Raw genomic sequence first — 23850 nt, 5'->3', positions numbered from 1 at the left:
ATCTCCTCCAGGTGCAGCAGGTAGCTCTCCAGCCAGCTGCTCCGGAGCGCGCGGGCGGCCACCCTGGCGGGGGACAGCAGCTTCCACAGGCGACCTCTGACGCTGCGTGCCTGGTCCTTCTCGGCTGTGGGGACAGAGAGCAGGAAGTGGAGGTTCTGTCCGCCTCCAGCCCCTCAGAAGGTCACGGGCTTCTGGATGTCACTAGTGGAGCTGGGGGACGAGGCTCCAGAGCCCGAGGGGAGCCCTTCACCGCTCATGTCCTGCACACGGGAGCCTGCCTGTTTCATTCATTTCTGCGTCCCCAGCACCTGGCTCGCAGCAGGCATTCGACAAACAAGCATTGAATGCAGGTGGTTTCTGTAGAGAGCCATTCGGCAGGAACTGACTCCCAGCTGCCTTCTGCCTTCCCAGGACTGGAGCCAGAGCAAGAGCAAGGCCGGAGCAAGGCCAACCACGCGCCTGAGACCACGAGCAGCTGGGCACAGTGGCGCACGAAAGCCCTGCCGGTCCTGCAGCGAGGGGACACTGAGGGGGCTCAGTCCCCACCAGCGCCTCCAGCACTGACAGAGAAGCTGCCCCGCACAGCCAGAGGCCAGGGTTTGCAAAAGCAGCTGAAACTCCTGGTGTCTGTGTGGAATCTTCTAGTGTTCGTTTTTTTTGTTTTTTCTAGTGCTTCCCTCTTAGCCCCCCTTCTGGTTGGCATCTAAGTAAGAAGCTTTAGCTGGGCGTGGTGGTGCCCACCTGTAATCCCAACACTTGGGAGGCTGAGGCAGGAGGATCGCTGGGAGTTCAAGACCAGCCTGGGCTACATAGTGAGTTCCAGGTCAGTCTCACTACACAGTGAGACCCTGTCTCCAAAAAAAAAAAAAAAAAAAAAAAAAAAGCTTTAGTCGCTGTGCAGACCGCAAAAGCATCCCTGAAGGTCAGCTCTGCCCCGCGGACCCCAGCCAGCAACTCAACCTTACGTAAACAAAGGTGTTCATGCTCTGGAAAAGCCACCAAACAGTGAAAACAAATGGGCATTTCTTTAAAAAGTACAAAGATGGGTCTTGCACGGGCAAGTGTTAGGGGACTAAAGCCAGGCCCCAGGGACCCCATGCAGGATGATCCCCTACAGGAGGGCTGCGCGCTACACACAGACAAGCACAAGACTTCAGTCGGTGACAGACACACCCAGAACAGCACTCATCCGCCGGCGTCGTGAGCAGCATCACACAGTCTCGGCATGTAGATTTCTACTCTGTTTATACAGGAATGAAATCATCTAACACACTTCTCAGAATTATCCCGTCATTAAGCCACACGTGACTAAATGCCCACAAATAAAAGGCTTTGTTTTCTCCAACATCACCCCTAGGGAAAGTGGGAACCATCCTGGTTGCTTCGAAATTTCAAAGTGCGAGAGACTCTCTCCTTAGGGTGTTATTCATCATTGTTTTTGTTTTGTTTTTTTGAGACAAGGTCTTCCTATATAATTCAGGCTGACCTTGAACACACTATGTAGCCCAGGTTGGCCTTGAATTCCAGGCAATCCTCCAGCCTCAGCCTCCCAAATTCCATTGTACCACCACACCCAGCTCCTCCCAGGGTTCTGAACCACAAAGCTGTGTTTCAGAAGTTGGTTCTACCAGCTGGGCTGGGCTGTGTTATCACCGGGAGGTTGTACGAATGAAAATGTAAATTCAGGCCAGGCATGGTGGTGCATGCCTATAATCCCAGCACTCGGGAGGCTGAGGCAGGAGGATCTTGAGCTCGAGGCCCACCTGGGCTCCATAGTGAGTTCAAAGCAAGCCTGAACTACATAGTGAGACCGTGTCTCTAAAAAAAGAAAAGAAAAGAAAGTGTTATCACTTTTTTAAAAAAGCAGGTTGGCTACATTTTTAAATCATAGTATTTATTACAGACAGCTGAGTTAGGTAGGAATATTACAGGCAGCCTGACAGCACTGGGCCCCGGAGGGAGTCAGTGCAGAAGATGAAAACATCAAAACTGTGGCAAAGGCATCTGAAGAGGATTAAAATCACCATGGCCAGACTTATGTACTTCCCTAAGGGGTAAACAAAAGCTTGAGATTATTGGTGCCCTCTGAGATTTCTCACATAAATAAGCCGTTATCTCATGGGGGGGGCACTGCAACCCAGACTCTTAAAATGAAGACTATGAAGCTATAGATGAGCGACCAAGGTTAATCCAAATGTCCTCGCTACCCCTGGATCAACATTAGCTGAGCAGCTGCACTTGTAATCTTATTGCTTGATTTTACTTTGATGCATGCTGTACCCACATTTTTGTTTTTGTTTTGTTTTGTTGTTGTTTTGTTTTGTTTTTTGAGATAAGGTCTCACTATGTAGTTCAGACTGCTCTGGAACTCACTATGTAGCCCAGGCTGGTCTCCAACTTGCAGCAATCCTCCTGCCTCAGCTTCCCAAGTGCTGGGATTACAGGCGTGCGCCACCAGGCCCGGCTGTGATTTTACTCTATAACTCTATAAAACACTCAGAAAAGTAGGCTCTGTGGCAACCCACTTCCCACTCCCCTCCAGCCTTTCAGGAGCTATCTCTCAAAAACTTTTCCTACTTTTAACTTTCTCTGCTCCTCAGAATTTCTTCTTCATTCGGGGAACACAAACTCAGTGCATCTGACATCTAGCAGGTCAGGAGTTATGTTTATTTCCCCTGTATCCATAGGCTTGATACTTTTGTCTTTAATCCCTTGGTACCATTCCAGACGATGTGCATTCTCATGTGCAAGGAGCCCAGATGGCATCTGAGGTCCATTATTTTAGGTGCCTTTAGATAATCATCTGGGAGATCTAAATCGCAGATGGCCGGGTCCCACTCCAGGCCAATGATGTCACAACACTGGATCTAAACAAGGTGCAGGAGGTACAGACACTACCCCAGGCGGTGATAGTCTTGAATGCTCCTGACCACAGCTAAGACCAGAGACAGAGAAATCTAACCCAGCAGGGCATTCCTAGAGGTCCAAGCACAATCTTGTGTATCACTGTAATCACAGCATTTAAGAATGCAAAACGGGGACTAGGTGTGGTGGTGGCACACGCCTGTAATTCCAGCACTCAGGAGGCTGAGTCAGGAGGATCACTGTGAGTTCAAGACCAGCCTGGGCTACATAGTGAGTTCCAGGTCAGTCTCAACTACATAGTGAGACCCTGTCTCAAAAAAACAATTAAAAAAAAAAAGAAAGAAAGAAAGCAAAGAGGGGCCGTTCACCAATTCCCCCTGAGCCTCCCAGGTCTAAGTAGTTGGGGGTGACTGGAGAGGGACAGGTCCACTCACCTCACTGTGTGGGCTGGGATGACACCTGGCTCCTCTCTGGGCTTCAGACCCCTGACCCTACAGCGAGGACCCGGACTGCGTACTCAAGTTTTCCTTTGGCTATCCGCCCGAGTCCCGAGATCTAGGGAGCACCGTCCAGAGAGCCCTCACCAGTGGAGACAAGTCTTTAAAGTCTTACATTTTACCTTTGTCTTTTTATCTTTTGCTCAGTACTGGGAATCAAACTAGGGACCTTGCACTTGCAAGGCAGGCACAGGCACCACTGAGCTACATCTCCAGCCCATTTATCTGAAAATTTTACTTAATTTATTAATGTACTTATTTTTATGGTGCTGGTGATTGAACCTAGGGCCTTTGCTCTGAGCTATATATCCTTAGCCCTTTTTTTGTTTTTTGAGATAGGGTCTCACTGTCTAGTTCAGACTGACCTGGAACTCACTATGTAGCCCAGGCTGGTCTCAAACTCAGTGATCCTCCTGCCTCAGCCTCCTGAGTGCTGGGATTACAGGCATGTGCCACCATGCCCGGGTTTATTTTTTTTTATTTTGAGGCAGGATCTTGGTAAGCCACTACATTGCCCGGGCTAGGCTTGAATTTGAGATCCTCTTGCCTCAGCCTCCCAGAGTGCTGGGGTTATAGGCGTGTTCCACCACTCTGGGTTTGTTTTACGTTTAAAATGCAGTAGTTGTGCGTCAGACAACCCTCTGTTCTACAGTTGCACAGTCTGCTTTTATATGAATGCACGATTTATTTATTTAATCCCTGCTGGTGCACGTTTCACAAGCAGTGTGACAAGTGACTACCTTTGTGTAACTGTAGACATGTACAAGTATTTCTGTGGGATCAATTCCTAGAAATGACAGTGCAAGATCAAAGTACGTACACATTAATCTTCGTGGGTTCTGCCCATGTGGTTCTTCCAGAGACACCATAGCTCCCCACATTAAGGTCTGGGAGCCAGCTTGGCACACGGCCCTGGCTCCTAAAAAACCGTCTGCCAACACTGCCACCTGCTGCTCATTCCGGGAAATGCAGCCTTGCTACGCCCAGCACAGAGCTGCTTTCCGAGTGCCCGAGGGAGCCTGGGTAAATCCAGCTGTGTCTGTGAGATTTCACCTTATCTGCAACCTTCAGCAATGATGGGGGGATTTGATTCAACAATAGCTTTGTTTCTGGAAGGATGCAAAGTGAACAGACGGTTCCCAAGGAGGTGCAGTCCGCAAGTGAAACACAGAAAGACCTTCATCCCGAGAGTCGGGGAAACGCGCCGGAAGCCGGGTACCCCTTTCCGCACGTCACATCAGCGATCAAGTGGGAAGATGGTAACGTCCGCTGGAGAACGGTAGACCCCCTTTCTTCAGGGCGGGTGTATGAATTGCTCCATGGCTTTGGAAGTGACACAGCCATTGCTAATAAAACTTGCATGCATGTGGTCTTTGACCTGGCAATGCCACTTCTGGGAAACAGAAAAGTAAACTCTCCAGACAGCAGACTGAAGCGCTTGGACAGCAAAAATGAAACAATCTAAATATCTGTCCATCAGAGTAAGACAGCTAACTAAATACTGCCACAGCCAGGCCAAGGCCAGAAAGATGTTGGCATTTTTATGCTAATTTCATATCCTTCTAATTTTCTGGGTTCTTTTTACTGCTTGAGTAAGTTTTATCATTGATCTCCGGGGATTTTTTTTTTTCAGGTACTCTATCAAATCATCTACATATGATGTAGATACAGATTTTATTTCTTTACCCAATCTTATCTTGGTTTCTCTTGTCTAATTGCATAGGCAGATACCTCTAAGAGATGTGTGTTTGACGGGAGAACATACAGCTATAGTGTTAGGCTACAAAAAACCCAACTTGTAAATAGATACCGTACAATCCCTTTTTCTAAGCCTACACCGAGACATTCTGGATATTTACATATATGTGTATGATATAAGCATATCGAGCACTTGATGTGGCTGATTCACAGCACAAAGTAAGCGCTCAGCAAGTAGTGCTCGTTTCTCATTTCCCCACCCCATCCTAACAGTTTTAGGATGGCCCTATAGGGAAGGTCACAGAGGCACAAAGAGAGCAGAGAAATATGGGTGTGGAGCTGGAAAGGACCTAAAGCTATTCAAGCCCAATCTGTCCACCACTATTAACTGTGCCTCTGGAGGAGGGAAGTGGGCAAGAACTCACTTGCTGAAAGTCACCAGCAGGAAAGGGCAGAGCAGGGATTTGAACCCAGACCTCCACTGTGAGTGCTTGAGACTCAAACATTCCACTCCTCTCAGCCTGTCAGGGCATTCACAGGTCTTCTGGGTCTTCTGGGCTCTCCCCAGGAGGTCTGGAATCAAATGCCCTCAAGGGGACCCAGAGACCTGTGTTATGAGCAAGAACAGAAGGTCCCAGGGGATACTGCTTGCCAGGGAGGTTTGAGATGTGGGGACCAGGGAGATGTGCAGCCCAGTGGTTCCCATGGCCCCTGGCCGTGCATCAGCCAGGAAGGTCTTTTCTAACACTGATGGCCTCTGTAGCCAAAAAAAAAAAAAAAAATGAGGTGGGTTTTTCCAAGCTGACCCAGAAATGTTCTCAACATGGGGCTCACTGACGGCTCAAAGTGGCAGAACAATTCTTCCAAGATAACAGATCTACAATTATGGCTGATAACCAAGAGAAACGAGGGCACGTACACACTAAAAGACTAGCACAAAAATGTTCACACCTGCCCCCAAGTGGACACCGCTCCAATGTCTACCAGCATGAAACTGGACATTCTACTCAACAACACCCAATCCCGTGTGTGAGTCTAAGAAGCTGTTTAGAGAAAGCACTATCAGAATCTACTCCAGACAGCCACAGTGTTTGTGGAAGATGGGGTTAGGGCTGTGAGAATGTGGAGAGCTCTCTTATTAAACCTCTACATCATTACGTATGGCTTGAATTTTTTTGAAGCAGCATGAGGTACTCGTAAAACTTTTTAAAATAACATAAAAGAAGGAAAGGCACATGCTCGCGCACACACACACACACACACACGCACACACGCGCACTCAGATCCATGGGTCCACTTCACACATGTCGAACCAGACCTCCCACCAGGAAGCGCGGCTCTGGCCCAAGCCCTACATTCCCAGAGCTGTGCCCCTGTCAGTACCCATGGTGGGGCCCCCGGTCCTTCCTCTTTTAGTAAAGAGCCCATGGTGCTTACCTGCTGACAAGGAGCCTCGAGCCAGCTTGGGGAGCAGCAGGTCGAGCTGCCGGAAGGTGTGGAAGATGTCGGCGGAGTGGGTGCGGTCCTGGGCCTGGCTCTCGGGGGTGCCTGGTGATGCCTCCACACCAAACAGAGTCAGGTATCCGGCTCTGGGGACCACAGCAGCGTGTCAGGGGTCCTTCTTGGAAACTCCCAGCCAACACTCCCCAGCGGCCACTCATTCACCAGTGGAGCACCTACTACTCTTACTGTGTGCTGGGCACAGGAGTCCAGACAGACAGCAACCTCTGTCTGATGGTGCCAAAACTGCAGCCCAGGGAGGTGCACAACAGGCCAGAGAAATGAGTTCTGTGAGTTCCGTGTCAGTAGTGCTCATGCAGCAAGAAAGCAAGCAGTTCAGGGAGAGCGGCGTGGTGGCACTAGTGCCCATGAAGCAGGGCTCACAGATAAACTGGAGGGGGGGGGTGAGAAGGAACGTGTGGGAGGAGCAAGAGAGGGGCTCAAGAAAGCACAAACCACAAGTGCAAATGTCCAGTGGCAGGAAGGAGCTGGAAGTGCTGAAAGGCACTGAGGAGGCTGGTGAGGTGAAGCACAGTGGGCTAGAGAGGGGTGTGAGGTGAGGGGCAGAGATGAGAAGAGACACCTGGAACTGAGACTTGAAGAATCAACAGGGGAAGGAGGGTGTGGTGCGGGCAGAGGCAGAGTCTATGCAAAGACCTGGAGCCCAGGCAGCAGCCTGGTCAGAGAGATGCCAGGTGACACCACGGCTGCACCGTGAGAGGAGAGGCCAAAGGGTCATGGATTTGCCAGCGTTCACGGTCACAGTCCTGGTCACAGCCTGGTCACGGCAGGGCAGTGTGGGGAAGGACCATGCCACGGTGACAAGGGTACACATATTCCTGCAACGTGCATGACGAATATGCAAAGCATTTAACTCGGGGGACGGAGGTTTCCCAGCGCTCTGGAGGGACCTCCCTGGACTTCTGGGTCTCAAAGCATCAGGGGGCAGTCACAGCCTGTGCAAATACATACGTGACCCCTAGGTGGCGCTAAGCGCCACAAAGAAAAACCAAGCTGGCCCCAGCCAGGTGCGACCGGCGGGGACAAGAAAGGCCTGCGGGTCCCTGAGACGAATGTTGAATGAAGGGAGGCAGGAGCCACGCAGAAGGGTGGGGAACGCAAACTGCAGGGGCCCTGCCGGGGATCCTGCGCAGCCTGCTCACCTGGCAGCCAGGAGGCCGGAGTGAGGGAAGCAGACAGAATCTGGGTGAGTTCGGCAGGGTCCGACAGGCCGGGCTGGGCTGAGTCTGCACCTCCGCCTCTGTCCTGCCATCCATCCCGCCCTCTCCCTCCCTCCCTGCCTTTCTTTTCCAGGGCTGGGGATCGAACGCCACGTCTCAGGCATGCGGGGCAAGCCCTCTGCCCGAGCTACGCGGACTTACAGCTCTTTCTATTTATTTTATTTTGAAACAGGCTCTCACTGTCCCAGGGATGTAGTCAGTGGTTCCGCCACCTGCCTCGCAAGCCCAAGGATCAGGGTTCGATCCCCGGTACCAAAACAAAATAAAAGGGGGCGGGGGGACAAGGGATATGGCCCAGTGTGAAAGCCCGAGATTCAATCCCTAGTCCTGAAACAGGCTCTAAGTTGCCCGGAACGGCCTCAGACTTGCGTTCCTCCTGCCTCAGCAGGGATCACAGGCGTGCGTCACCGCGCCCAGCAGCTGGCCACAAAGGCCCACAGGAGCAGAGGCAGGAGGCAGGAGGCAGGAGCCCCAAGCCAGGCCCAGATTTCCATCGGACTCGCCCTGCCCAAACTGGACGGCCTGGGTCCAAACTGCCCCAGCTCTCCCGCCTCTGCCCAAGACGCAGGACGGCAGGGTCGCTGGGCAGTGGGAGGTCCCCGACATGAGCTCACTGGGAGGCTTTCGCTGCAAATGACATAGGGTCTGTTTCCCCTCTGCCAAACAGGGTGCCAGCTTCACGGTGCTGTTGTGAGCACTGAGTGGATACACGGCGTCTACACAGATGCACACCAGGGCCACACATACACCCACATGCACATGTGTGGGGTGCTGTGCTTCACCCTGAGACAACTGCTCTCCTGGTCTGCGGGGCTGAAGCGCCCTCTCTGATGAGAAGCTGGCAGTCACAGCAGCGCCAGGAGTCAGGGCGCTGTCCCTAAGATGCTCCTCTCCCACACCCAAGCCCAGCCCAGCCCCACTACCACCCACCACCAAAGGTTACCCCACTCCCGCCCTCTCCTGAGTCCAGGCCACCGCTCCTTCCCTGGTCGATTACGGGGCCCCACCACCTCCCAGGGTCCGTGCAGCAGCCCAAAGCTTTAAACTCTTAGGTTGGACCCTGTGGTGCCCCTGCTGAAGCCCCTTCATGTCATGCAGAGAGTAAAGTTCAGAGCCTTCCGTACAGCCCAGGCCCAGTGAGACCTGATTCTCCAACTACTCTGAGCTCATCTCCACCTTGTCCCTGGGCTCACATCCACACTGGCCTTCCTGCCAAGCTGCTGCCCACCCCCGGGCCTTTGCACTTGCCATTTCCTCTGCCAGGATGGTGGCACCAATGGCCCCTTGGAGTTAGGTCTCGGCTCTGAGGTTGGATCTTTGAGGGTCCCTTCCTCATCAGTCTGGCTGAAAGAGTCCAGATGCTATCACTCCTCTGTGGATCATGTTCACTGTCTATGTAAGGAAATCATCTGCCTGTTCCCTGCTATGCTCTGGGATAGAGCCCAAGACGGTACCTAGCACTGCTGAAGGAAGGAGCACAGGCTTGTGCCTCTTTTAGTACAGGTTTACAGGGTGTGACAGCAGCTCCAGGCCCTAGGTCAGCCTCCCAAGCATCCTGTTTTAGTGATGTATGAAATCCAGAGTCAGGACGCCCCAGGACCAGGTGGCCCCAGTCTTGCTCGCCACTCCCTCTCTGGTGCCCAAGGGCTGGGCCAGGTGAGCCTGGGGCCCCCGATGTAGTGTCACCTCCCCGTCTTGTGGCTTTGGGTTTCATTCCAAACTCTTCCCCATCCACAACGTGCTCTTGGTCCCCTTGGCCACAGCCTGTGGCTGACACAGTCCAGTGTGTGAGCCCTTCTGGGACGGCGACAGTCCTGAACTCACCTGAGCAGGCTGCTGTAGCAGAACTCAAAGAGACCGGTCTCGCGCCAGTCACCAGACGCCTCTGCGGGGTCCCCCAGCAGCATGGTGCGGAGGTTGGTGTACATCGCGTCTGTGAGCGACTGCAGGTCCCTGTGCTCCAGGGTCCTGAGGTAGGTGACAAAGGGTCAAGTACAGTCCCAGAAGGAGACACAGTCTCAGCCACCTCCCTCCCCAAACTCACAGCCCATGGTCCCCGCTGGAAACGGGGGCCTGCAGGAGGCCGGTGTTATTATCTCTGTCACTACCAACAGCAATGACGGTTACTCTTCACTGTGCTAAGCAAACAGATCGAATTTCAGAGGAATAAAGGTTACAGATGGGGAAACAGGAACACAGGGGAAAGGGCCTTGCTCAAGGCCACATAGCTGATGAGAGGTATAGCTGGGACAGAAGTCTGGTCCGCCCAGCTCCAAACTAAACTCTTGACTGGAACAGTCAGCCCCGTCCCTGCCCGAGGCACATTTGCTAGAAGAGAAGGAACTGAGACGTCGTCTTCCCTGAAGTCCCTGGAGGCCCTGCTTAGATCCTTGATCCCCTGATCAAGGAAGCTAATGAAAGACACCACCAGGAGAAAGGCGTCTGGGCTGGTAACCCCGTCTGGGGATTGGCAGAGTGAGAGGCTCCTCTGTTGAGTCTCCGTGATTCACGGTCCATGCTGAGCCAAACTGCGGGTGCAGCTGCAGGCCAAGAAAGGGGGACCTCTAAGGGGTGGATAGCCAGTTGGGCAGACCAGGCAGCGCACGGCCGTTGGCCAACAGCGACTCCTGCTGGCAGCAGAGAGAACAGCAGGGCTCTGGTTTGGTTTTGTTTTCTCGAAACAGTTTTTACTGTGCACCTGCTGTGGACCCAGGCACACCCCACCCAGGCTTTGGACCACCCATCCGAGTCACCCACAGGGACCACCTGCAGCCACTCACGGCTTCATCTTGGCCTTCTCGTTACTGGGGTCATAATGTGGGAGCTGCAAATCGAAAATCCTCTCCATGAGTGAGGCGGCGTAGGCGTGGAAGTCCAGCCTGGTGCGCGGCTCCCACATCACCTTGTCATAGGAGTGCGGGTCCAGGAGGACAGTGACATACCTGCCGGCCACCAGCACCTGTGGGGAGAAGCGTCCATGAGCCACTGCCGTGGTTTGTATGGAAAATGTCCCCCGAAGCCTCAAGCGCTCCCAGGGGGCTTTGGGGTGTGACTGGATCCCTGATGCAATAACTGGGACAGTCCACGATTGGGTTAATCAGCTTCTTGCCGTGGCCAGAGGCAGAAAGACCCGCCCTGGGTGTGGGTGTGGCACCAAGCAAGAGGCTTGTGGCCTGAATGGAACAAAAAGGAGCTCCCTCTTGCTGCCTCCTGCCTGCCACACAATGGACTGCTGCTCCTCTGCCATGCTGCCCTGCCTCGGAACCAGAAGACTATGAACCGAAACCTCTACAAACTGTGAACCAAAATAAACCTTCCCTCCTTTAACCTGTGGGTTTCAAATATTTTGTCGCAGCAAGAAAGTAACTAAGACAACCACACAGTTCTCAGGGCCAAAGTTATCCCACACACTAGGCACTGCCCTACAAGGGACATCACGGAGTCCTTATCTACCCTCCTCACCACCTGCCAGGGAAAAACCCTCGCTCACCCATGCACCTCACTAACAGGAGTGAGCAAGCACCCCGAACTTCACTTCCGAGAAGCGGCAGAACCAGGGCTGGAACTCAGTGCTTTTAAAAGCGAAGGCTGTGTTCTTTACCACCTCATTCGCAAGCAGCCACCGTGGCTGGCTTGGTTACAGCCCATCTCCAGCAGCCAAGACGGTCTGCCTTCAGAGGGCAGCAGCTGTCACGGATTTGTGCATCGTGGGTGGATGGGTGGAGAGACGGAGGGAGGGAAGGACGGAAGGGTGGTAGGTGAGTGCATAGGAGGGTAAGTGTAGTACGGATTTGTGCATCGTGGGTGGATGGGTGGAGAGACGGAGGGAGGGAAGGACGGAAGGGTGGTGAATAGGAGGGTAAGTGTATGAGTGAGCAGTGGGTACAAAGACGGCAGGGTGCTAAGGAGCTGCTGAGCAGAGCGGAGGGTGAAAGTGAGACGGGTGAAGTCGGGCGCACTGGGGACCCTGAATGCTCCCGGAAACCTCTGCAGTAGGTCTTGGTCTCTTGTTTAGTGTATGGTGCAGGCCTCAGAGAGCAAACGAAAAGAACTACGAGAGACAGAAAACGAGGTGTCAGGACAACCAATGCTGGTGTAACCGACAAAGGCCCGTCAGTCTAAGCCACCGCTTTTTATTCATTTGTTTATTTTTCGGGTACCAGGGATCAAACTCGGGACCTTGCGCTTACAAGGCAGGTGGCAGCATCACTGCACTAAATCCCCAGCTAAGCCACTGATTTTTATTGGTGATCAATTGGGGTGAAGGCCAGCTCTGTGTACGGACAGAACTACGCGTGAGGATGCACAATCGTGGGGTTTTTATGGAAATTAAAGCCAGCAAGCCTCATAAAGGGCAAGATAAAGGGTTGTTGACTCCGGAACCCAAGAGACAATGTATATGGTTGTAATTAGAACACTGTCTTTTTAGTAAGAAGGTTTTAGTTGCGGGAACGGAATTTGGCTGTGAGTTATTTTGACCTCGGCACGTAGGCTTTGGCCAGACTCTTAAAAAAAAAAATGAAAAAAGCCAATTGTGGGGTGAACTCTTCACAGCTTATACTGTTTATTGCCTGTTTCAGACATAATCAATATTGTAGTCTCCCACAAGAAACATAAACGGAAGGTGAGTCGGTGGGTGACAGCTGTGGAGAGGCTCTGGGAGAGAGGGTGGACGGAGACCGAAATGGGTAAAGACCGACACCAGACACTGCATGGACAGACAGCTGTGTGTTGGGCGGAGCGTGGTAGGGGATGGAAAGATGGGTAAAAAAATCAGTGGAAGGGAGTGAGACTTAAATCTAGAGATGAAAGTCTGGTGGGTGCTGGGTACATGAGTGCAAGAATTCTGGGTAAATTCCAGCACGCAGAGGGACAGAGGTGGACAGATGGACGAACGGACACGGCGACTATACGGAAAGAGAGATCAGTGCGTGGCAGGTGGGAGGGTGCCGGGAAACGCTGAGTGGCAGGAGAGCAGTGGGGGAGAGAACGTGGGCACTGGAGGGACGGAAGGTGGGTGGATGGACAGAGGTCAGCCGGTGGATGTTGGTACAGGAGGGATGTTGAGTAACTTCATAGCTTGATGCGGGAGAACTGAAGGACACTGAAAAGCACTGGGTGGACGGGTGGACAGACAGTGGGCTGGCCCCTGGGTGTGCACGGGTGGGCAGCTGGCACATGGACAGATGCCGGAGGACAGCGCATGCTAGGTACGAGGCCAACTGCTCATCCCCTTCCCTCTGAGGATTTAGCTCAGTGGTTCTGCCCCCTGCTTTGCAAGCACAAGGTCTTGAGTTCCAACCCTGGCACAAAGACAAAAAAAAAAAGACACCCTCTGGAGGGCAGGAGGCTCTCACGGTAAAGATGTCCCCGTGCTTGTCCTTCATCCGCGTGAGGAAGCTGGCGGCATCTCTTCCAAACTCCAGGGCGTGACCCAACCAGGGGATGCTGCCCAGGTCCAGGGGAGGCTCACCAGGTCGCCTGCAGAAGACACAGCAATTAGCACAGCAAACAGAAGGGACAGAGTGCTCCTCAGGGAGGTCCCTTCCCTGGAGAGGTCACGGCAGGCGCCACGGAGCAGGCGCTGCGCAGAGCCAGTGGGGAGTGGGGAGGCACACAGGCATCCAGAAGGGCTTTCCAGGAAAACAGCAAGTGCAAAGGCCCTGGGTTGAGCTGTGCGCTCAGTACGGAGGCCGGTGAGGCTGGACTAAGGACAGCAAGGAGAAGCCATGGGCACTGAGACCAGAGAAGTGATGAGAGCAGACCACAGAGTATCACACACAGCTCTGAGGACTTTGGCTTCTTCCTTCAGTGATGCTGGAGCCAGGGCGAGTGTCAAACAGTGAAGGGGCAGGAGGTGACACAGGAGGTGACACAGGAGTCTACAGGATCCTTTTGGCGGCTGGTACAGAATGGGCTGCATGGGTCCTGCGTGGGGAGAGCCTCCCAGCACCCCAGTGTTCTCCGAGCCAGCTCGGATCGGCTCTGGTCATCACACACGCCCGTCCTGCCCGAGAGACAGAAAAGCACAGCCGGCTGTACCGGCTTCTCTCCGGCCCTGACTGCCCCGTGCAGCTCCAGATCTGAGGTGCCTCAGTGGCACGGGGCCAGGCCACCTCCTGAGTGCCAGCTCCCACAGCCTGGGGCGAGGAGGTCAGGCCGGGCTGAGAGAGGAGCAGCGGTAACCATGGTCCTGCTGTCAGTGGGAGGCTCGGATTCTACGGCTACCACGGGGACCACACCTGCGAGCACCCCCAGCTGGCGCAGGTGACCTTAGGAAAAATCGTCCTCCTTAATAGACGCACCAACCGGGGAGCCAGGAGTAACAAGGGACAGGGCTCTTTGCAGCAAAGATGAATTCACAGGTCGCCGACAGCCTCGTGTCCTGGTTCTGACACCCTGTCCTCGCGCTGGTCACCTCTGCTGCCCATGCTTTCAACATGAATTCTCATCTCCTGAATTTCTATTCAGAACCTTTTTCAGGTCTAATTCTTTTCTTTCTTCCTTTCTTTCTAGTACCGGGGATCGAACTTGGGTCCTTGCGCTTGCAAGGCAGGCACTGGAACCACTGAGTTAAATCGCCAGCCCTCTAATTCTTTTCTATGCTGGTTTTTCTTTTTTGTTTCTTTGTTTTTTGTTTTGTTTTTGTTTTTTGAGACAGGGTCTCACTAGTAGTTGAGACTGACCTGGAAATCACTATGTAGCCCAGGCTGGTCTCAAACTCACAGCGATCCTCCTGCTTCAGCCTCCTGAGTGCTGGGATTACAGGCTTGTACCACTATGCCCAGCATTTGCTGGTTTTTCATGTGTTGCACCATTGTGTTCAGCTCTGCAGGCTTTTTATAGATGTCTTGTGGAGATTTGCCGATTTATTTTATTTGGCCCATTATCTGTTTACTTCTGTCTTCTGTGAGCTTGCCAAATGCCTCACTGACCTCTTTGATTACCTCCTCTGTTTTCCTTTAGAGTTCGGGTGTGTGACTTTTGGCTTTCTCCCCGTCTGTGCCTCACGGATCAGCTTTTGGGGGGGGCTGGGAGTTCTGTGAGGCACTGTCCCTGTCCTCCCAGGTTTCTGTTTGTTGTGTTGAGGCTTGCGGGTTATGGCAAGCTTTGTTGCTAGTACCCAGACCGCTTTAGTTAATGTCGACTGCAGCGGTACCCTCTGCGTGTAGGGAACTATTGGCCTTCGCCTCCGTCCCAGCAGCCAACCACCTCCATTTACTGGGGCGCAGAGGCTGCAGTTCTGAGGCTCGGTACCCAGTTCTCTAGGAATGGGCCTTGTTGTCAAGGCAAGACGGATATGGGCATCCAGAGAAAACTAATTGATAGCAATTATGTTGCTAATTGATAGCAACAGCTAAGTCACCTTGGCTATAGTAATAAAGTTAGCAACAATAATAGCATCAAAGACAAATGATAGTGACAAACTCTGAAGACCAATAATGTACCACCCTTAACCACAGAAGAGAGATCTATAATTACAGTAGGAACCCTGAGAAAAACTAAATGCTTCTTCCATACCGACCTACGCCAGATATCTACTATAAATGGAGCAACTACCCCCACTAACAACAGAACAGCACTGAACAGTAATAGCACACCGGTAACCAGGTATCTAGAGATCCATACTAGTCATCCTAGTAAAGGGAGCGAGAATGAAAAAGGTAAAATTGGAAAAACTGATCAACGGGAGATGACAAAGAGAGAGAAGAGAGCAGGGAGTCCTACTGAGCAGTAAATGGAAATTAACAGTGTTAGGAAAAGCCGGGCGTGGGGGCGCACGCCTGTAATCCCAGCACTCGGGAGGCTGAGGCAGGAGGATCGCTGCGAGTTCGAGACCAGCCCGGGCTACACAGTGAGTTTCAGGTCAGTCTCACTACGTAGTGAGACTCTGTCTAAAAAATAAAAACGCGGGCGTGGGGGCGCACGCCTGTAATCCCAGCACTCGGGAGGCTGAGGCAGGAGGATCGCTGCGAGTTCGAGACCAGCCCGGGCTACACAGTGAGTTTCAGGTCAGTCTCACTACGTAGTGAGACTCTGTCTAAAAAAAACAAAACAAAACAACAACAACAAAAAAACAGTGTTAGGAAAGCCACAGGAAAGAGTGACCAAGAAAAAGAAAAGCAGCTAGAAATAAAAGATAAGAGGCAAGGGAAAAAAACGATAAAAGGGGAAAGAAAAAACAGGGCATGCAGCATGGGCCTGCTCGTTTCTTGGCCGGGGAATCAGCACAGGAGAGGGGTCCAACCCGAGGGAGAAGCCTTCTTGCTGGCTTTGAGGACAGAGGGGCCCCAAGGCAAGGAATGTGGGTGGCCCCAGGAGCTGAGGGGACCTCAGCTGACAGCAGGGGGGGAGACAGGGACCTTGGTCCTCCGCCTGCAGGCCAGCCCCAGCCCCAGCTTCCCGGGAAAGGCGGCGGGTGCCCCCTCAATCTCAGCCTTGTAAGCCAGGGGTACCGTGCCCAGCCCCCCCACCAGACCGACCGCTGCTGGGGCCGCTGAATCTGGCGGTTTGTAAACCGCTGCACTCCGAAAAGGCCACGCCGGGCGAGGCAGGGAAGCCTCCGTGAAGATCACAGAATGCAGCGCGGTGCTGTAGGGCTGGGACCCACAGTGGACCCCTGGGAGCCCCTGAAAACCAGTCGGGGTGTGGAGAGCCCCAGACATGCGCCAGAGTGAACCTGGCCTCTCCTCACTCTGGCTCCGCTGCTCTCTCGCCCGAAACTCCGAGATACACAGGGAGCGGGGCAGCTGGGGCCCTGACCTCCCCTCAGGCCTGCTTTAATAACCAATCTCAGTCAGGCTTGTCCATGAGCCGCCAGTGCAGCCCTGGCCCTGAAGATCATGGTGACGCAAGGGCTGGCACGCGGCTCCTGACAGCAGCATTAACCGTAGCACTGTGGTCACAAAGCAGAAACAAGCCCAACCCCTTGACTGCTGAACAGATAAACCGAGTCAATGTGGTACATCCACACCGTGGAGCACCACTCAGTCATAAAAAGGAAAAGAAGCTGGATTCGTGCCACAGCGTGCGTGAACCTTGAAACCATGAGGGGACGTGAACAAAGCCAGGCATGAAAGGCCACACACTAGGATTCCACTTAAGAGAAATACTCCCGAGCAGGGAAATCCACAGACAGAAAGTTGATCAGTGGTTGCTAGGGAAGTGGGGAGTGACAGTCACTGGGCAGAGGTTTCTCTGGGGCATGATGAAGACACTCTGGAATTTCAAAGTGGAGGTAGTTGCTCAATCCTGTGAACATACTAAGAGCCACTGAATTGTACACTTTAAATGGGTGAATTGTATGGTATGTGAGTTACATTTCATGCATTAAAGAAAAAATAGGGGAAGGACCTGCTGCCTGCCTCCCAAGCACAAGGTCCTGAGTTCTATCCCCAGTACCCCCCCCCAAAAAAAAAGAAAGAAAAGAAAAAAACGGGAAAGAAGCGTGATTGAGACAGTGGGGAAACAGGTCAGAGAGGTGGTTTAGGAGGCCTCCCCAAGGAAGTTCCATATAAGCAAAGACTGGAAGGGTGCAGAGGGGTGTCCTGGAAGGGCAGGAAAAGAGCACCACAGGCAGAAGAGCATGTGCAAAAGCCCTGAGGTGGCGCAGGCTGGATGAGTCCTTCAAGGCAGGACTTGGTGTGACTGGAGTGGAGAACATCCAGGTGAGACGTGACCAGTGAGGCTGGAGATGACCTCAAGGGTGGTGAGGGCCTGAATGTCAAGGTAAGAGCCTGACTTCTGTGCCGAGTGTGAGGAGACCCAGTGGAAGATTTGAAATGGGAGTCAGGAATTAATGTTATTATAGACAGCTGAGTTAGGTCGAAGTTTTATAGGCAGTCACACAGGGCTAGGCCCTCAAGGGAGTCAGAGCAGAAAATGAAAACACATTACAACTGTGGCTAGAGGCGGTTTCATCCAAGGCCAGGCCTCAACATAAAAATGGAGCTGGGCATGGTGATGCATGCCTATAATCCCAGCACTCAAGAGGTCGAGGCAGGTGGATTGCCCCAAGTTCGAGGCCAGCATGGGCTACAGAATGAGTTCAAACCAACTTAGCCAGGCGTGGTGGCACATGCCTGTAATCCCAGCACTCAGGAGGCTGAGGCAGGAGGATCGCTGTGAGTTCAAGACCAGCCTGGGCTACATAGTGAGTTCCAGGTCAGTCTCAACTACATAGTGAGACCCTGTCTCAAAAAACCAAAACAGCTTGAACTACATCTCCAGACCCTGTCTGGAAAAAGAAAGAAAAAAAAAGACAAAGATGGAATGACCAGGGCTACATGTCTCCTTGAGGGATAAGCAATAAACTGAAGGCTGTCCTCTAATTGATATCACGTGGTCCAATAAAGTCTTGATAGACAGCAGTCACCCGTGCTGTGATCAGGATTTCCCAACGCATCCCTTCCTAAAAGTGTCCATGTACCTCTGCTGCGTGACCTGATTCTCCACCGGATCCATATCACCTAAGTGACTATATTTATAGTCTTATCAGATGATCATAATTTTGACCATGTTGTACCTACCTCATGACCTTTTTTAACAAGAGACAATAAAAGGAGGCTTTCTTAATTCAAAGGTATAACTGAATAAGTAGATCTGTTGATAGCTAGTCTTGTAAAGAAATGCCTGGGGCCAGGGACTTAGCTCAGTGGTTCTGCCACCTGCCTCATAAGCACAGGGACTCAAAAAACAAACCAACAAACCCGACCAATTTCTTTGCACATGGTAGACACATGCCTCAACTGTATCTGCCTCATGACTTTGCTCTATACAACTTCCCCTGAGAAGTGGGGTCTGTGGCAACCCACGTTGGGGTCCCCTCCTGTCTCTCAAGAGTGGTCTCTCTCGATAAATGTTTCCTCCTCTTAGCCTCTGTTGTTCCTTTGAAAGCATTCTTCAATTTTGGGGAACACGCACTAGGCCTATCTGACATCTAGCAGGTTGGGAGTCGCGTCTTTTCTCCTACAGTAACGTGAGCATGCTTCTAGAGGGTAGCAATAGAGGGAGGCAACAGGAAAGAAGGAGAGGCAGGAGGTCACCGTGACCACCCAGAAGAGCAGGCCTGGCACCTGGGACCCCAGCCTTCAGAGCAGGAGTTGTCTGCCCACCGCAGTTCAGGGAGCGTCCCCTCCTCTCTCCCTCTTCCCCCTCCACTCCTGTGCCCCAGCAAGACCCAAGGGGGTGGGACAGGAACAGGAGGTGGACAGGACAGCACAGCCAGGCTTGAGGACTAGGGTTGGGGAAAGACGGAGATGCCCGGAGGCGAAAACAGAGGGAAAAGAAGTGCCTTCCCCGTGCAGCCCCTTGGCCCCCTGAGCCCAGAGCCCAGTGTTCCAAGCTCAGCCTCCCCAAACCAAAAGGAAACTCGACACCAGGAAAGGCCAGGGGCCTTCTTTTCCCTGGTCTCTTTGGAGGCCCTGGCTCAGCAGCTTCTCTGAAAGTTCTGTGGGTCACGGGGGCAGCGCGTCCATGGGACCCACCGGCCAGCCAGGGTTCAACAGGCCCTACCTGCCCAGGTCAGAGCCTACGTACGGAGACAGGACCCTGGGCAGGGAGGAAGCAGGGCCTGGTGGCTACGAGCCCACGCTAGCACCACCCTTCCTGGCTCCAAATCCCAGCCAAGCTGTCCCCCGGCTGTGTGAGGGCTGTGTGAGGCCATCTGAGCCTCAGGACTGGTCTACAACGCAGAAGTAACAACACCACTGCGGACCAGGTCAGGCTGTGAAACGGACAAGGGGAGCCCAGCAGGGCGGAGAGCGCCTGGCACTGTTAGTCTGGATACAGCCAGGAAACCGGACCAAAAAGCCCCCCGGGTACATAGATTGAGCGCCAACCACACCTCAGGTGCCAGGTTTGCCGTTTTCCAAATGTCTCCCTGCTTCGTAAGAGTGGCCAAGGAAGGCTGGGGGTTTAGCTCAGTGGTTCCGCCGCCTGCCTCACAAGGTCCTAAGTTCGATCCCCAGTACCAAAAAAAAAAAAAAAGAAAAGAATGCCCAAGGAGCAGAGCCCTGGCCACTGGAAGCCCCACCCTGAACACTTTCCCCAAACCCACGAGGAGGAAAGGAGCTCTGTGATGCCCATTTCACAGAGAAGGAAACTGAGGCCGAGTGGCTGGGTCGCTCGCCCCGAGGGCCCAGTATGGAGGAGCTGGGTGGGTTTCCAGCCAGGCAAGTCAGGCCTCAGGCCCCAAGGCTCTGTTGGTACCTGCAGACCCCAGGCCACCCCAAGGGGACACTGACATCCCACTTTGCAGATGAGGAAACGGACAGAGAGCTCTGCGACCTTCTACGCACGGGCCTGAGGCTTCCCAAGACATCTTGGAGTGAGAGGCTCCCTCGCCTCCTCTTCTCCAGTCAGCTCGCTGCCCAGCAAGCCTGGCGCTATTCCTGGAAGCTGGAGAAGTCCCAAGGTGGCGCAGACAAAGGCAGGAAGCGGGACCCCAGGCCACTCGGGCCCAGCCTCATTCCAGGGTGACTCAGCCTGTGGCCAGGCAAGGCGAGAGAGGCTCTATTTCGGAGCCTGCGGTCTCCGCCTTGCCCGCTAACACCCTCACTTCTGGGGCACAGCCAACCCAGAGAGAGCAGAGCGAGGCCTGATCCCGTCACCGCACCGGCCCTCACCGTGACGGTCCCCTGCTTTTCCCAGTTCAGATGCAGGATGCCCCTTGTGATTCCCCCAAGCTCTGATTCTCCAGGAATCTAGAAACTGTCCTTGCTCACTCCAAGACTCCCTCGGCCTCCTGCCTGGGTCTCTCCCTGACCAGAGCCTTGCGGGCCAGGCCAGGGCTGTCAGCATCTCTGGGCCCCTGATGGATGCCATCCTCTCGGCCGGGACCCTCCAGGGCAGCAGAGACCCGCTGCTCACTCCGGTACTTAGGACCGTGCCTGACACAGAGTAGGTGCCCGGCAACAGGGTCTCCTGCTCGGGGAAGATTTCATGGGGGCCCAGGGTCTGGTTTCCGCTCTGCTGGACCAGAGCCACCCAAGTTCCTGCGACTTCGCCTGTTCTTCCCCAGGGCAGGCCCACGGGCCTCCAGAAGCTTCTACAGGCCACAAACCGGGCCTCTTCGTCCACACCTCCCCTCACTGTCTCCCCCGTGTAGAAACAGCAGGTGGGCTTCTCACTCTGGTCTTTCATTTCCTGACACGGATTCAGATCATAATAAACAGAAGAAGAGAACAGCAGAGGAAGCACAACGAGAAGCACAACAGCGGCACGTTGGAGACAAAGGAACGGGCAGTGGTGGGGGCTGAGGCAAGGTTTGGAGAAGACTCTGCTGAGCCCCAGGGAAGTGCGGCTGGATCCCAGCTCTGCTCAAGAAGCTGGAGACCGGAATTTGTGGCTATAGAGAATCCCACTTTGCTCTCCTGCTCTGTGTGGTACAAACCCGTGCTTGGACTAATCTGAGGCCCACTGTTTACCGACCTCTGCTACTGAAAGCCGGAATGAGAGTTATTTATAACCTAGGAATTCTGCATCCTATAGGGGCACAAACCAGGCCTCAAGCCGCAGGAACCCTTTCCTGGATGCCGCGTGGCCTCTGGTCCTCCAGCCGGGAGACCTCCTGCCCGAGAGACCGCCGTCCATGCTTCCTGCAGCAGCCACACAAGCCCAGAGAGAAACAGTCGTACTCTGCTTGGCAGTGTTTAAGGACTGAGAGAACACCTCTGTGTGCAGCCTCCAAGTGCAGATGGGGAAACTGAGGCCCAGAAAACAAAAAGAATGTTTTAGTACTTACATGGCAAACATTAACTTCGGTGGCCCCAGAAAGCAGAATTTGAATTTCCATACATTAAGAATGCCAGGGCACCCAGGTCCCAGTGATACAGGGGGAAGAGACACAACTTCCAAACCTGCTAGATATCTGAGGTGTGAGTTCGCGTTCTCTAAAATCCAAGAATGAATTCTAGGAACAGTGGAGGTGAAGAGTAGGAAAAATTTATTGGGGCCTGGGGGATTTAGCTCAGTGGTTCCAACCCTTGCCTTGCAAGTGCAAGGTCCTAAGTTCAATCCCGGTACCAAAAAAAATTATTGAAAGAGAGCTTCTAAGAGACAGGAGGAGAACCAGAAAATAGGTGGCCCACTCACCCAACTTCTCAAGGGTGTTTTATGGGACAAAGCCATGAGGTGAGGTGGGTTCGAGCTGAGACAAAACTGTAGTCAACTAGTAATATTACAAGTACAGTCGCTTAGGTAATATTGATCCAATGAGAAATCACAAGGTGGGGCTGGGCATTTACCTCAAGTGGTTCCACCGCCTGCCTTGCAAGCACAAGGACCCAAGTTCGATCCCCGGTACCACCACCCCACAAAAACATCACAAGGTGGACAGAACTATGAACAACCAATAAGATTATGACTAGTTACTTAGGAATTTTGATTAAATGGGGATCCAAAGGGGAAAAAAGTCACACAGCAAGCCTACAAGGAAGGAGCAAGGTTTTTCAGTGGTAAGGGGTGGGTCAGGGATCTTTCCTGAAAGATCTTGGTCCCCCAGTCAGGCGATTGATACCTATTTAGAACATCAGTCACTGCTAATCATTTTACTTAGGTGTGGTAGTTTCTCTCCTTTTACAATGCTGGCCTCCTCCATGTTGGTGCCTCCAGGGCCAGCTCTGACTAACTGGCTACAAGATATCTAATTCACTTACCTATCCGCAATATCAGAACCCAGGACTATCTGGCTACGTCCATCCATCCAACAAAAAGTGCAGCCCACAGCGGCGCTCAGGAGACCACAGCACAGCATGTGAAACATCAAAAGCACAGGAAAGGACCAAAAAGTCCATGAACAGGGACATGAATAAACGAAAAGAAACCTAAAACTTCACTCCATCAAATGATGAAATACAGAGGCCCCAAAGAACAGATTAGATCTCCATGCAGCAAGATGAATGAATGTCAAATCTGAAATCTGGAGTGAAAAAGAAACAAACACTACACTCTGAAAATATTTCTACACAGTGTGAGAAAACCTGAGGCGTGTGAAAAATAACTCATGGCTCTGCGGGGAAACTTAGTCTTTTTCTTTCCTTCTTTTCAGGTGAATATTTGAATACATAGTTTTAAATTTCAGCTGGAAAAATGTCTGGAGAATGAAGAAAATTACAGAGAGCTTATTGTTGGAAAAATCAACTGCTGCATTTAATGTTTAAACATTAAAGTTCTCCAGCAGGAGATGTACCTCAGTGGCGCCACTGCCTGCCTCGCAAGCACATGGTCCTGAGTTTGAGTCCAGACGCCAAAAAATGTAAAGTTCTCAATGTTTCTGGAATTTTGAGACACTAATGTAAATGTACACACTACAGTGACAGGTTCACATCTGCACATTATAAGAGTAATTATTAAAACATCTGGGGAAAGGGTTGGGTTTTAGCTCAGTGGTTCCACCACCTGCCTCACAAGCACAAGGTCCTGAGTTCAATTCCTGGTGCCAAAAAACAACAAAACCATCTGGGGAAGTGGAGGAGAGAAGACGGCTAAAGGCAAAGGGCTGGATGGGGACATTAATGGGAAAGTTGATTAAATACCAGTAATGTCCAAAGTTCAGTTAATACTAACGGCCAGGGTTGGTTTTTCATTCTTGACAAATGTGTTAGTTATGCAAGACGTTAGCCGGAGAAAGAGCAAGGGAAGCTCTGGACTCTTTTACTATCTCTGCAACCTTTCCATTAATCTCAAAGTAGTCTGAAATGAAATGTGCACTTAAACATGAGTGAGGTTCCACCCAAACCGGGCAGTAAGAGAGGCCTGGGGAGGGGGAGAAGATTAGAACCCGGGTTAAGGGCTTCAGTCTTATCTAGACAGGATTGATATTTGTGAAAAGTCCAATAGATTCTGCAATCGTCATGCAATTCAAATTGATTTAAAAACTACTCTATAAAAAAGAAGAAAAATAGCCGGGGGTGGTGGCGCACGCCTGTAATCCCAGCACTCTGGAGGCTGAGGCAGGAGGATCGCTGTGAGTTCGAGACCAGCCTGGGCTACACAGTGAGTTCCAGGTCAGTCTCAACCACATAGTGAGACCCTGTCTCAAAAAACCA

The 23850-nt window shown here is 52.5% G+C and overlaps 1 protein-coding gene across 1 annotated transcript in view; it reads right to left on the bottom strand.

Moving 5' to 3' along the window:
* Positions 1-22511, bottom strand: part of Ptgis (prostaglandin I2 synthase) — a 33179-nt gene extending 10668 nt beyond the window's left edge. Inside the window, exons 1-6 of the mRNA XM_033767088.1 lie at positions 22459-22511; positions 13159-13282; positions 10582-10760; positions 9626-9769; positions 6498-6649; positions 3-124 (exon numbers count right to left, since the gene is read on the bottom strand). Of these exons, the coding sequence (XP_033622979.1) occupies positions 3-124; positions 6498-6649; positions 9626-9769; positions 10582-10760; positions 13159-13282; positions 22459-22505 (768 nt within the window). The 5' untranslated portion in view covers positions 22506-22511. The remainder of the gene's footprint in view (positions 1-2; positions 125-6497; positions 6650-9625; positions 9770-10581; positions 10761-13158; positions 13283-22458) is intronic.
* Positions 22512-23850: the final 1339 nt, after the last annotated feature.

Source organism: Fukomys damarensis, unplaced genomic scaffold (genome assembly GCF_012274545.1).
Source record: "Fukomys damarensis isolate Sample0158 unplaced genomic scaffold, DMR_v1.0_HiC HiC_scaffold_22, whole genome shotgun sequence".
Taxonomy (NCBI): Eukaryota; Metazoa; Chordata; class Mammalia; order Rodentia; family Bathyergidae; genus Fukomys; species Fukomys damarensis.
This window is presented reverse-complemented; position numbering and strand designations above follow the sequence as displayed.